General features: G+C 42.2%; 1 protein-coding gene across 1 annotated transcript in view; it reads right to left on the reverse strand.

The window, feature by feature from the left end:
- Positions 1-7,535: 7,535 nt before the first annotated feature.
- LOC100367570 (sodium-dependent serotonin transporter-like) overlaps positions 7,536-17,114 on the reverse strand; it is a 32,719-nt gene continuing 23,140 nt past the window's right edge. Inside the window, exons 7-12 of the mRNA XM_085491437.1 lie at positions 12,221-12,345; positions 11,959-12,071; positions 11,132-11,263; positions 10,555-10,755; positions 9,801-9,968; positions 7,536-9,224 (exon numbers count right to left, since the gene is read on the reverse strand). Coding sequence (XP_085347563.1) covers positions 9,144-9,224; positions 9,801-9,968; positions 10,555-10,755; positions 11,132-11,263; positions 11,959-12,071; positions 12,221-12,345 — 820 coding nt within the window. The 3' untranslated portion in view covers positions 7,536-9,143. The remainder of the gene's footprint in view (positions 9,225-9,800; positions 9,969-10,554; positions 10,756-11,131; positions 11,264-11,958; positions 12,072-12,220; positions 12,346-17,114) is intronic.

A 17,114-nucleotide genomic window follows, 5' to 3' on the forward strand; every position in this document is an offset into this window, starting at 1 on the left:
AGACAGGAACTTTATTGCATTTCTCACTAACACACTATGATATATGACATACCAGATGACAGACAGGAACTTTATTGCAGTTCTCACTAACACACTATGATATATGACATACCAGATGACAGACAGAAACTTTATTGCATTTCTCACTAACACACTATGACACTTGACATACCGGACGACAGACAGGAACTTTATTGCATTTCTCACTAACACACTATGATACATGACGTACCAGACGACAGACAGGAACTTTATCGCATTTCTCACTAACAAACTATGGCACTTGACATACCAGACGACAGACAGGAACTTTATTGCATTTCGCACTAACACACTATGATACCTGACGTACCAGACGACAGACAGGAACTTTATTGCATTTCTCACTAACAAACTATGACACTTGACATACCAGACGACAGACAGGAACTTTATTGCATTTCTCACTAACACACTATGATACATGACGTACCAGACGACAGACAGGAACTTTATCGCATTTCTCACTAACAAACTATGACACTTGACATAACAGACGACAGACAGGAACTTTATTGCATTTCTCACTATCACACTATGACACTTGACATACCAGACGACGGACAGGAACTTTATTTCATTTCTCACTAACACACTATGATACATGACGTACCAGACGACAGACAGGAACTTTATCGCATTTCTCACTAACAAACTATGACACTTGACATACCAGATGACAGACAGAAACTTTATTGCATTTCTCATCAACACACTATGACACTTGACATACCAGACGACAGACAGGAACTTTATTGCATTTCTCACTAACACAATATGACACTTGACATACTAGACGACAGACAGGAACTTTATTGCATTTCTCACTAACACACTATGACACTTGACATACCAGACGACAGACAAAAACTTTATTGCATTTCCCACTAACACACTATGATACATGACATACCAGATGACAGACAGGAACTTAATTGCATTTTTCACTAACACACTATGACACTTGACACACCAGACGACAGACAGGAACGTTATTGCATTTCTCACTAACAAACTATGACACTTGACATACCAGACGACAGACATAAACTCTATTACATTTCTCACTAACACACTATGACACTTGACATACCAGACGACAGACAGGAACTTTATTGCATTTCTCACTAACACACTATGATATATGACATACCAGATGACAGACAGGAACTTTATTGCAGTTCTCACTAACACACTATGATATATGACATACCAGATGACAGACAGAAACTTTATTGCATTTCTCACTAACACACTATGACACTTGACATACCGGACGACAGACAGGAACTTTATTGCATTTCTCACTAACACACTATGATACATGACGTACCAGACGACAGACAGGAACTTTATCGCATTTCTCACTAACAAACTATGGCACTTGACATACCAGACGACAGACAGGAACTTTATTGCATTTCGCACTAACACACTATGATACCTGACGTACCAGACGACAGACAGGAACTTTATTGCATTTCTCACTAACAAACTATGACACTTGACATACCAGACGACAGACAGGAACTTTATTGCATTTCTCACTAACACACTATGACACTTGACATACCAGACGACGGACAGGAACTTTATTTCATTTCTCACTAACACACTATGATACATGACGTACCAGACGACAGACAGGAACTTTATCGCATTTCTCACTAACAAACTATGACACTTGACATACCAGACGACAGACAGGAACTTTATTGCATTTCTCACTAACACACTATGACACTTGACATACCAGAAAACAGACAGGAACTTTATTGCATTTCTCTCTAACACACTATGATATATGACATACCAGACAACAGACAAAAACTTTATTGCATTTCTCACTAACACACTATGACACTTGACACACCAGACGACAGACAAAAACTTTATTGCATTTCCCACTAACACACTATGATACATGACATACCAGATGACAGACAGGAACTTAATTGCATTTCTCACTAACACACTATGACACATGACATACCAGACGACAGACAGGAACTTTATTGCATTTCTCACTAACATACTATGACACTTGACATACCAGACGACAGACATAAACTCTATTACATTTCTCACTAACACATTATGACACTTGACATACAAGACGACAGACAGGAACTTTATTGCATTGCTCACTAACACACTATGATATATGACATGCCAGATGACAGACAGGAACTTTATTGCAGTTGTTCACTAACACACTATGATATATGACATACCAGATGACAGACAGAAACTTTATTGCATTTCTCACTAACACACTATGACACTTGACATACCGGACGACAGACAGGAACTTTATTGCATTGCTAACTAACACACTATGACACTTGACATACCAGACGACAGACAAAAACTTTATTGCATTTCCCACTAACACACTATGATACATGACATACCAGATGACAGACAGGAACTTAATTGCATTTCTCACTAACACACTATGACACTTGACATACCAGACGACCGGACAGTAACTTTATTTCATTTCTCACTAACACACTATGACACACGACGTACCAGACGTCAGACAGGAACTTTATCGCATTTCTCACTTACAAACTATGACACTTGACATACAAGACGACAGACAGGAACTTTATTGCATTTCTCACTAACACCCTATGATATACGACATACCAGACAACAGACAAAATCTTTATTGCATTTCTCACTAACACACTATGATACATGACATACCAGACAACAGACAAAATCTTTATTGCATTCTCACTAACACACTATGATACATGGCATACCATACAACAGACATTTCTCATTTCTCAATAACACACTATGACACATGACACACCAGACGACAGACAAAAACTTTATTGCATTTCCCACTAACACACTATGATACATGACATACCAGATGACAGACAGGAACTTTATTGCATTGCTAACTAACACACTATGACACTTGACATACCAGACGACAGACAAAAACTTTATTGCATTTCCCACTAACACACTATGATACATGACATACCAGATGACAGACAGGAACTTAATTGCATTTCCCACTAACACACTATGATACATGACATACCAGATGACAGACAGGAACTTTATTGCATTGCTAACTAACACACTATGACACTTGACATACCAGACGACAGACAAAAACTTTATTGCATTTCCCACTAACACACTATGATACATGACATACCAGATGACAGACAGGAACTTTATTGCATTTCTAACTAACACACTATGACACTTGACATACCAGACGACAGACAAAAACTTTATTGCATTTCCCACTAACACACTATGATACATGACATACCAGATGACAGACAGGAACTTAATTGCATTTCTCACTAACACACTATGACACTTGACATACCAGACGACCGGACAGGAACTTTATTTCATTTCTCACTAACACACTATGATACACGACGTACCAGACGTCAGACAGGAACTTTATCGCATTTCTCACTTACAAACTATGACACTTGACATACAAGACGACAGACAGGAACTTTATTGCATTTCTCACTAACACACTATGATACATGACGTACCAGACGACAGACAGGAACTTTATTGCAGTTCTCACTAACAAACTATGACACTTGACATAACAGACGACAGACAAGAACTTTATTGCATTTCTCACTAACACACTATGACACTTGACATACCAGACGACAGACAGGAACTTTATTGCATTTCTAACTAACACACTAAGACACTTGACATACCAGACGACAGACAAAAACTTTATTGCATTTCCCACTAACACACTATGATACATGACATACCAGATGACAGACAGGAACTTTATTGCATTTCTCACTAACACACTATGACACTTGACATACCAGACGACGGACAGGAACTTTATTTCATTTCTCACTAACACACTATGATACATGACGTACCATACGTCAGACAGGAACTTTATCGCATTTCTCACTTACAAACTATGACACTTGACATACCAGACGACAGACAGGAACTTTATTGCATTTCTCACTAACACACTATGATACATGACGTACCAGACGACAGACAGGAACTTTATACATTTCTCACTAACAAACTATGACACTTGACATAACAGACGACAGACAGGAACTTTATTTCATTTCTCACTAACACACTATGACACATGACATACCGGACAACAGACAGGGACTGTATTTCATTTCTCACTAACACACTATGATACATGACATACCAGACGACGGACAGGAACTTTATTTCATTTCTCACTAACACACTATGACACATGACATACCAGACAACAGACAAAATCTTTATTGCATTTCTCACTAACACACTATGATACATGACATACCAGACAACAGACAAAATCTTTATTGCATTCTCACTAACACACTATGATACATGGCATACCATACAACAGACATTTCTCATTTCTCAATAACACACTATGACACATGACACACCAGGTGACAGACAGGAACTTTATTGCATTTCTCAATAACACACTATGACACATGACATACTAGACAACAGACAAAAACATTATTGCATTTCTCACTAACACACTATGACACTTGACATACCAGACGACAGACAGGAACTTTATTGCATTTCTCACTAACACACTATGATACATGACGTACCAGACGACAGACAGGAACTTTATTGCATTTCTCACTAACACACTATGACACTTGACATACCAGACGACAGACAAAAACTTTATTGCATTTACCACTAACACACTATGATACTTGACATACCAGAAAACAGACAGGAACTTAATTGCATTTCTCACTAACACACTATGACATTTGACATACCAGACGACAGACAGGAACGTTATTGCATTTCTCACTAACACACTATGACACTTGACATACCAGAAAACAGACAGGAACTTAATTGCATTTCTCACTAACACACTATGACATTTGACATACCAGACGACAGACAGGAACGTTATTGCATTTCTCACTAACAAACTATGTCACTTGATATACCAGACGACAGACATAAACTCTATTACATTTCTCACTAACACACTATGACACTTGACATACCAGACGACAGACAGGAACTTTATTGCATTTCTCACTAACACACTATGATATATGACATACCAGATGACAGACAGGAACTTTATTGCAGTTCTCACTAACACACTATGATATATGACATACAAGATGACAGACAGAAACTTTATTGCATTTCTCACTAACACACTATGACACTTGACATACCGGACGACAGACAGGAACTTTATTGCATTTCTCACTAACACACTATGACACTTGACATACCAGACGACAGACAAAAACTTTATTGCATTTCCCACTTACACACTATGATACATGACATACCAGATGACAGACACGAACTTAATTGCATTTCTCACTAACACACTATGACACTTGACATACCAGACGACAGACAGGAACTTTATTGCATTTCTCACTAACACACTATGACACTTGACATACCAGACGACAGACATAAACTCTATTACATTTCTCACTAACACACTATGACACTTGACATACCGGACGACAGACAGGAACTTTATTGCAGTTCTCACTAACTCACTATGATATATGACATACCAGATGACAGACAGAAACTTTATTGCATTTCTCACTAACACACTATGACACTTGACATACCGGACGACAGACAGGAACTTTATTGCATTTCTCACTAACACACTATGACACATGACATACTGGACGACAGACACTGACTGTATTTCATTTCTCTCTAACACACTATGATACATGACATACCAGACGACGGACAGGAACTTTATTTCATTTCTCACTAACACACTATGATACATGACGTACCAGACGACAGACAGGAACTTTATTGCATTTCTCACTAACACACTATGATACATGACATACCAGATGACAGACAGGAACTTTATTGCATTTCTTAATAACACACTATGACACATGACACACCAGATGACAGACAGGAACCTTATTGCATTTCTCAATAACACACTATGACACATGATATACTAGACAACAGACAAAAACATTATTGCATTTCTCACTAACACACTATGATACTTGACATACCAGACGACAGACAAAAACTTAATTGCATTTCTCACTAACACACTATGATATATGACATACCAGACAACAGACAAAAACTTAATTGCATTTCTCACTAACAAACTATGTCACTTGACATACCAGACGACAGACATAATCTCTATTACATTTCTCACTAACACACTATGACACTTGACATACCAGACGACAGACAGGAACTTTATTGCATTTCTCACTAACACACTATGATATATGACATACCAGATGACAGACAGGAACTTTATTGCAGTTCTCACTAACACACTATGATATATGACATACAAGATGACAGACAGAAACTTTATTGCATTTCTCACTAACACACTATGACACTTGACATACCGGACGACTGACAGGAACTTTATTGCATTTCTCACTAACACACTATGACACTTGACATACCAGACGACAGACAAAAACTTTATTGCATTTCCCACTAACACACTATGATACATGACATACCAGATGACAGACAGGAACTTAATTGCATTTCTCACTAACACACTATGACACTTGACATACCAGACGACAGACAGGAACTTTATTGCATTTCTCACTAACACACTATGACACTTGACATACCAGACGACAGACATAAACTCTATTACATTTCTCACTAACACACTATGACACTTGACTTACCAGACGACAGACAGGAACTTTATTGCATTTCTCACTAACACACTATGACACTTGACATACCGGACGACAGACAGGAACTTTATTGCAGTTCTCACTAACTCACTATGATATATGACATACCAGATGACAGACAGAAACTTTATTGCATTTTTCACTAACACACTATGACACTTGACATACCGGACGACAGACAGGAACTTTATTGCATTTCTCACTAACACACTATGACACATGACATACTGGACGACAGACAGGGACTGTATTTCATTTCTCTCTAACACACTATGATACATGACATACCAGACGACGGACAGGAACTTTATTTCATTTCTCACTAACACACTATGATACATGACGTACCAGACGACAGACAGGAACTTTATTGCATTTCTCACTAACACACTATGATACATGACATACCAGATGACAGACAGGAACTTTATTGCATTTCTTAATAACACACTATGACACATGACACACCAGATGACAGACAGGAACCTTATTGCATTTCTCAATAACACACTATGACACATGATATACTAGACAACAGACAAAAACATTATTGCATTTCTCACTAACACACTATGACACTTGACATACCAGACGACAGACAAAAACTTAATTGCATTTCTCACTAACACACTATGATATATGACATACCAGACAACAGACAAAAACTTAATTGCATTTCTCACTAACACACTATGATACATAACATACCAGACGGCAGACATGAACATTATTGCATTTCTCACTAACACACTATGATACATGACATACCAGACGACAGGCAGTTACTTTATTGCTAATATACACTTGTGGTTAAATACACGAAATAACAGTGAGTAGAAAGGCACATGTATTTGCCATATTGGAAAAAAATGTCATGAATATTATATGAACAATTATTATTACAAGGTTAATCGTTCAATATTTACACATAATAATTATTTATAAATATTATTTTTTTTTACAATTATTGTAATCGAATTCACTATTAATACATTTGAATTGTCGTGACTGAAATTGACAAAAATAATTAATATGCATATGGTGATGAGAATGACAGTAAATTGTAAATACAAAACTGTTTATTAACTAATAAATATTAATTAATTCAGACAGGCCATTTCAATAACTAGGACTATGGCGGCATTGCCTTTATTTGTTAAAATTAAATACAGTCAATTAATACGTAATACACGCTGAATGTAATAATTACACACTTATCATTGCATAATGTGTTGTTTTACCTCAAAAATCACGTGATACCTTGAATACTTCACAATATATCGATCACGCACATAAAAAAAACACACGATAAAATGGTATGTTTACATATCTAAAAAAGTAATACGAGCTCTGACTTCAAATGAGCAGGAACTATATATAGCGCCGTCTAGGTTGTATTTTTACAAATGTGACAATCATGGTTGCGTGTATGCAAACTTCATACAGCACTCGTAGTTGAACAATAGAATAATTAGCTCCTTGAGTTGTGGCATGCTTGCTTTGAAATGTTTACACTATATTGGTCCCGGATTTATTGTTTGAATAAAAACTTTTTCAAAATAATTAAATACGTTTTAAAGTATTTTACCACTGTTTTCGGTGCTTTAAGTATTTTGGCATATTGCATCTACAGTTTGGAGTCAAGACTAATTACACATAAATAAGCATAACATTTCCTGGAGTGCTCATGAACCTACATTGAACTATTCAATAGAAAACACAAACATACGCATGCTCAGACATGATTAGAAATAACTTCATCGTTTGAATTAGCTGTGGGTCCGTAGCTTTTCTGTATCGATAAAATGCCAGTATTCGAAAAAAAAAACTACTTTACAGACGCCACTTAAATGTACCACCAAAAAGACCAAATAACAACACAAGAAAGCTACGGACTCACTGCTACGTTTAAATTAAACGATCGCAAATACTCGATTATACAACACGGCACATTTGCAACTTGAACTCGATGCGCGCATATCCGTAAAACGATGACATAATGTCTCGGTTTGTACTATACAAGTAATATCTGCATATCATGACCCAACAAATCAATTCAAGCTCAGTCTGCTTTCCAGATAGGTAAAACACATGTTATAGAATATTGTGATGACTATTCAATCTTTATACCCTTACGCTGCGGAAATCGACGACAACACTATTCGAATCGTCCTATATTGATATTCCAATTATGTGGCCAATGTCATCAGTTACCTCTCTAAACTGTTACGATATACGCTGTATTTTAATATCCATTTACCAAGTAAGCTATATAACCTCTTGACTTTCAACACTGAAAAACCGCCGGTGACAATGGATTGATTGGTCCTCTTATAAAACCAGGCAACGACGCCCTCTTCAGGCGAATGTCGTTTACAAATAACTGTTCATTGCGTACTGTTCCCGTCCACGCCAGCTAGAGTGGGTTTCAGGAGCCATACATTTCTTAAATCTCTGTGTGAGAGAAAAAGAATAAAATATTTTAAAAAACGCCTCGAAATATTGCCCTCAACATTTTTATATAAAAACTGTGTATTGTTGAAGATATTGAATTATTAATCACGTTACGGAAGAATAATGTACATTTAGACACACGCGCAAAACCCATATTTGTTTCCATCGCAAACTAGTAATAAAAATGATCGTCCCTGTTTCATCGACGCATGTCGATTCTTAAAAAAAGTATTACTATATACGTGTACTATATAATATGGACAATGAATTATCATGACATGAAGATGCCCTTCTAGAATGTATCTGAGTTTTCGTTGATTAAATAATGACTTTCTCTAATACGCATGCGCACTGGTTATTTTGGTACGTACAATAACAATCACTGCGCATGCGCAGTAGTAGTAGTTTTCATCTAACGAATACTTTTGAGTGTTGAAAACGACACATTTTAAATTTGTGATAAATCATAGTCATACTGCCAAGATTGAATGAGTGATACCATGAAATGTTCATAACTTGAGTTTATACCACACTGCTTAGTGTGTAGCAGGTACGTTAAAGTAATTCAGTAAGTACCTCTTTAAGAGTGCCAGGCGTTACCACCATTCTGTATATAGCGTATATTGGTACACACATAATTGAGGAGGCTGCCATCAACCACCCGACTCCTAGAGACCAGTCAGGATAAACGTAATTTCCAGTTTTCAGCGGTTTCCACGAAACAATCGTCATGATGACTATGAACTGAAAAAATAGATCATACGATGCATCGATTTAGGTGTTTTGGGGAACGCGAGTTGGAGCATGTACGCACACTTGTATACAGTTATGGTGCCGCGAAACAGTCATGGTGACACTGGACGGTGGTTTCCATGGCAACACATTACTTAGATCTGATTTGTGAGTATACTCATGTCGGATTGAGGGGGCGTCGGTGGCAACTGGATTCAACACTGTGACAAAGACTTCGATATTGTGAATTTTTTTCGTTTTGATGCAGAGAAATGAAGTACAGTAAGTAAAATCATATTAATAAATAAAATTGACTGTTCATACATGAGTTGTCGAACACACTACATAGTCTGTAATTTCACTCAGCTTCTTTCAGTCACAATTCATGACAAATAAAATGCAAAAATATAGAGTATGAAATCTTATGAAATCGGTAATTCTGAAAATTATTGTTGATGTGCACATGGGATACATTTCGTTATGAATTATTCTCAATATTTTTCTGAGTTTTTTTGTCAAAATCAGTTGTTTTCAGATTTCACAAATTTCACAATGTCGAAAACGGAATGTCATTATCTTATTTAGTACACGATCTTACCAAGATGAAAATTGGACTGATGAATCTCCAGCATATTCTCCAAAATATACCTGGCTTGAATCCCAACATTTCTTTTATTTCTCCGGCGAATCTCTCGGCGCCATATATCCATGAAATAACCACAGCTTCGAGGAACACAATGACGAGGAGCGAAACGCCAGCTGCCATCTCTGTCAGTAGATGCATTACGTACTGACCTCCCTAATAATACAGATAGTAGACACGTCATAGTATTTAGTAGAAATTATACATAGAGAAATAGATCGGTTGATCACGCGAATACACTAGTTTACTTTTTAGGTAACGAAAGATTGTACATTTAAGGGCACATGTAAAGAGAATTCGAACGGATAATTTTAATCCACTATTGCAGTATACCGATTGCTTATCGCGCTCACTGATCAAGGAATGGACCATGTTAGTGAATAAACAAAACCAAAGATGGTCGCCGTCAAATAAACTACTTTAGGTGATCGGAAATAAAGCAGGTGACATAACGCCCTCATCGGCCGTTCGTAAGTCTAATGCAACCGAGTGTTAGTAACTATATTTGACCCAATTACATTAGTCTACTTACATAAGTAGTGGTCGGCATAGCTCCCAGGTAGCAAACGCAAAGTAGAGCTGCCACGAATACTTCACGATGTTTCCCAATTGCGTTGGGAAATTCGTCGGAGAAGGCGGTAATGACTGCCTCCAATCCTCCAAACTGTGTGTACAAAAAATAGTATTTATTTTCAGAAAAATATGCGGCAGCCATTTTGTCTTTATTCCAAAGTGTTGCTGATATACTAACGGCTAAATTAAGGGAATACTGTGCGTTAGACGTTCGACGCTAACAGGCAGAAGGACAGCGGAACTGCGATATTTATGATAATAAGCTCATTTGACGTAATAACTTCCTGAACAACTTCATTGGGCTTGATACGTCGTTTTAGAACCGCCGTTACCATGGTTATCTCATTAAAGTAAAACACCCCACGCTGAGCAGTCATAGTTATTTAGTTTTACAAATGCACGTATTCTTTTCACTCCTTTCTCTATTCAATTTTATGATTATTCAGTATTTATTTTATTCTATAATTATGTTTCAAATCTCACTAAAAGTGTTGCGCCTAAAATCATGCTAGATATTTTAAAATAATTTACTAGCATTGAATAAAACAACCAGCCACTAAGTTTTTGTAAAAGATACTGTTGATGATTAAATGTTATGTCCAAGCTTTAAGACATAAAGCCGATATTTCATAGCTTTAGATAGATATTCAAGATTCAACTTTCAAATAATTATTATGAACAATTGCTCAAATGTAGTGAACATATCCAACTATTTTCTGACAGAAGTATGACCTATATGTGGAGTAACTAAATAGGGTCAGTTAACAATATAATCACGTGACTTACCGTACTGTCCAAACCAAGAGTAATCAACATGAAGAAGAATATTATGGACCAAAATGTAGAGACCGGCATTGACGCGATGGCTTCTGGGTAAGCTATGAAAACTAATCCGGGGCCTGTAAAAAAATACGCTTAACTGCTTTACCACAACTACGACTGTGAAGGGTATACAGAGGGCGCTGTTTGGCGCACCGTGCCATGTTCGAAATGAGTCCCATGCGACGTATACAAATAGCTTGTGTCTTTTGAAGTGAATGTTTCTTACCGTCTGTTGCCACCTCTGACACGTCAAGATTCTGTTTATGAGCCATGTAGCCCAGCACAGCAAATATAACAAACCCTGACATAAAACTGGTTAAACAGTTAATACTGCTAGTGATTATTGCATCTCTGTAAAAAAAAGAATCAACATGTTCATATTTAATAATAAATGTCTGTCATGAAAATATTACCATGCCGATGTGTCAACAAAATGTACAGTGCGCTCCAACCTGAATGTACAAGGCAAGCCAACCTGATGCCACAGAACCAGTTAACCTGATGGCATGGAGCCAACCAACCATGGCCAGTTGCCCGGAGCCAGCCAACCTGATGCCACAGAGCCAGTTAACATAATGGCATGGAGCCAGTAAACCTGATGCACGGAGCCAGCAACCTGGTGCACGAAGCCAGCTAACCTGATGGAACGGAGCTAGCCAACCTGATGGAACGGAGCCAGCCAACCTGATGACACAGAGCCAGTTAACCTGACTGCATAAAGCCAGCCAACCTGATGCACGGAGCCAACAATTTGATGGCACGAAGCCAGCCAACCTGGTGGCACGAAGCCAGTAAACCTGGTAGCATGAAGCCAATCAACCTGATGCACGGAGCTAACCAACCTGATGACACAAAAAGATCCAACCTGATACACAGGTCTATCGATAACACGGGCCTGCTAACCTGATGGTAGAGAGCCAGTCAACCTGATCCCCAGAGCCAATCAACCTGACGATACAGAGCCAGTCAACCTGGAGGAAAGCAGCCAACCAGCTAATGACCCGGAGTCAGCCAAGCACATGGCACAAAGCCAATCTGCCTGATGAGACAGAGATAACCAACCTTGCTGGCATGAGGCCAGCCAAGCTGATCAGCCAACCTGATATATGAAGCCAGCCAATCTGATGACACGACGCCAGCCAATCTGATGGCACGACGCCAGCCAATCTGATGACACGACGCCAGCCAATCTGATGGCACGACGCCAGCCAATCTGATGACACGACGCCAGCCAATCTGATGACACGACGCCAGCCAATCTGATGACACGACGCCAGCCAATCTGATGACACGACGCCAGCCAATCTGATGACACGACGCCAGCCAATCTGATGACACAACGACAGCCAATCTGATGACATGAAGCCAATCAACCTGATGGCACGGACCCAGTCAACCTGATGACACAACGCCAGTCAACCCGATGGCACAGAGCCATTCAACCTCAATGATGGCACGGAGACAGTCAACCTGGTTACACGAAGCCATCCATCCTGATGACACGAAGCCAGCCAGATGGTGCGGAGGCAGTCAACCTGATGACAGAAGCCATTCAACCTGATATATGAAGCCTGTCAATCTGATGACACGAAGCCATCCATCCTGATGGCACGAAACTAGTCAACCTGATGACATGGAGCCAGTCTACTTATGGCACAGAGTCAGTCAGCTTGATGGTGTGGAGGCAGTCAACCTGATATATGAAGCCTGTCAATCTGATAACACAAAGCCATTCATCCTGATGGCACAGGCCCAGTCAACCTGATGGCACGGACCCAGTTAACCTCATGGCACAGACCCAGCCAACCTCATCGCACGGATCCAGCTAATCTGATGACACAAAGCCAGTTAACCTGATGGCATGGAGCCAGCCTACCTAATGCACGGAGCCAGCAACCCGATGGCACGAAGCCAGCCAATCTGGTGGCACAAAGCCAGTAAAACTGGTAGCATGAAGCCAGTCAACCTGATATATGACGCCTGTCAATCTGATGACACGAAGCCATCCATCCTGATGGCACGGAACTAGTCAACCTGATTACACAGATCCAGCAAACACCCTGATATATAAGGTCTGACTAGATAGCACAGAGCTAGCCAAGCTGATGACATGGAGCCAGTCAATCTAATGGCACGCAGCCAGTCAGCCTGATTGTGCAGAGGCAGTCAACCTGATGGCAGCCAACCTCATGGCACGGACCCAGTCAGCCTGATGGCATGGAGCCAGCCAACCTCATGGCACAGACCCAGCCAACCTCATGGCACGGAGCCAGTCAGCCTGATGGTGTGGAGGCAGTCAATCTGATGGCACGAAGCCAGTCAACCTGATGACACGGAACCAGTCAACCTGATGATACGGACCCAGCCATCCTGATGACACGGAACCAGTCAACCTAATGACACGGACCGAGCCAACTGATGACATGAAACCAGTCAACCTGATGGCACGGACCCAGTGAACCTGATGGCATGGACCCAGTCAACCTGATGACACGGAGCCAGTCAACCTGATGACACAGAGCCAGTCAACATGATGGCACGAAACCAGTCAACATGATGGCACGGACCCAGCCAACCTGATGACACGGAGCCAGTCAACCTGATGACACGGACACAGCCAATCTCACGGCACGGAGCCAGTCAGCTAGATGTCATGGGCCCAGCCAACCTGATGGCACGGAACCAGTCAACAAGATGACATGAAGCCAGTCAACCTGATGACACGGGGCCAGTCAACCTAATGGCAGGGAACCAGTCAGCCTGATGGCACGGCCCAGCCAACCTGATTGCACGGAGCCAGTCAGCCTGATGGCACGGAGCCAGTCAACCTGATGACACAGAACCAGTCAACCTGATGGCACGGGTCCAGCCAACCTCATGGCACGGACCCAGTCAGCCTGATGGCATGGAGCCAGCCAACCTCATGGCACAGCCCCAGCCAACCTCATGGCACGGAGCCAGTCAGCCTGATGACACGGAACCAGTCAACCTGATGGGACGGACCCAGCCAAATGATGACATGGAACCAGTCAACCTGATGGCATGGACCCAGTCAACCTGGTGGTGTGGAGGCAGTGAATCTGATGGCACGAAGCCAGTCAACCTGATGGGACGGACCCAGTCAATCTGATGGCACGGAACCAGTCAACCTGATGACACGGACCCAGCGATCCTGATGACACGGAAGCAGTCAACCTGATGACACGGACCCAGCCAACTGATGACATGGAGCCAGTCAACATGATGGCACAGAACCAGTCAACATGATGGCACGGACCCAGCCAACCTGATGACACGGACCCAGTCAACCTGATGACACGGAACCAGTCAACCTGATGACACGGACCCAGCCAACCTGATGGCACGGAACCAGTCAACCTGATGACACGAAGCCAGTCAACCTGATGACACTGGGCCAGTCAACCTAATGGCATGGAACCAGTCAGCCTGATGTCACGGGCCCAACCAACCTGATTGCACAGAGCCAGTCAGCCTGATGGCACGGACCCAGTCAACCTGTTGGCACGGACCCAGCCAACCTGATGACACGCAACCAGTCAACCTGATGACACGGACCCAGCCATCCTGATGACATGGAACCAGTCTACCTGATGACATGGACCCAGCCAACTGATGACATGGAACCAGTCAACCTGATGGCACGGACCCAGTCAACCTCATGGCACAGACCCAGCCAACCTCATCGCACGGACCCAGCTAATCTGATGACACAAAGCCAGTTAACCTGATGGCATGGAGCCAGCCTACCTAATGCACGGAGCCAGCAACCCGATGGCACGGACCCAGTCAACCTGATGATATGGAGCCAGTCAACCTGATGACACAGAGCCAGTCAACATGATGGCACGGAACCAGTCAACATGATGGCACGGACCCAGCCAACCTGATGACACGGACCCAGCCAACCTGATGACACGGAGCCAGTCAACCTGATGACACGGACCCAGCAAATCTCACGGCACAGAGCCAGTCAGCCTGATGGCACGGGCCCAGCCAACCTGATGGCACGGAACCAGTCAACCTGATGACACGGGGCCAGTCAACCTAATGGCACGGAACCAGTCAGCCTGATGGCACGGCCCAGCCAACCTGATTGCACGGAGCCAGTCAGCCTGATGGCACGGAGCCAGTCAACCTGATGGCACGGAACCAGTCAGCCTGATGGCACGGGTCCAGCCAACCTCATGGCACAGACCCAGTCAATCTCACAGCACGGAGCCAGTCAGCCTGATGGCACGGGCCTAGCCAACCTGATGGCACGGAACCAGTCAACTTGATGACACGAAGCCAGTCAACCTGATGACACGGGGCCAGTCAACCTAATGGCACGGAACCAGTCAGCCTGATGGCACGGCCCAGCCAACCTGATTGCACGGAGCCAGTCAGCCTGATGGCACGGAGCCAGTCATTCTGATGACACGGAACCAGTCAGCCTGATGACACGGACCCAGTCAACCTGATGACATGGACCCAGCCAATCTCACAGCACGGAGCCAGTCAGCCTGATGGCACGGGCCTAGCCAACCTGATGGCACGGAACCAGTCAACTTGATGACACGGACCCAGCAAATCTCACGGCACAGAGCCAGTCAGCCTGATGGCACGGGCCCAGCCAACCTGATGGCACGGAACCAGTCAACCTGATGACACGGGGCCAGTCAACCTAATGGCACGGAACCAGTCAGCCTGATGGCACGGCCCAGCCAACCTGATTGCACGGAGCCAGTCAGCCTGATGGCACGGAGCCAGTCAACCTGATGGCACGGAACCAGTCAGCCTGATGGCACGGGTCCAGCCAACCTCATGGCACAGACCCAGTCAATCTCACAGCACGGAGCCAGTCAGCCTGATGGCACGGGCCTAGCCAACCTGATGGCACGGAACCAGTCAACTTGATGACACGAAGCCAGTCAACCTGATGACACGGGGCCAGTCAACCTAATGGCACGGAACCAGTCAGCCTGATGGCACGGCCCAGCCAACCTGATTGCACGGAGCCAGTCAGCCTGATGGCACGGAGCCAGTCATTCTGATGACACGGAACCCGTCAGCCTGATTACACGGACCCAGTCAACCTGATGACACGGACCCAGCCAATC

The sequence above is a fragment of the Saccoglossus kowalevskii genome, chromosome 16 (genome assembly GCF_978046115.1).
Source record: "Saccoglossus kowalevskii chromosome 16, keSacKowa6.1, whole genome shotgun sequence".
Taxonomy (NCBI): domain Eukaryota; kingdom Metazoa; phylum Hemichordata; class Enteropneusta; family Harrimaniidae; genus Saccoglossus; species Saccoglossus kowalevskii.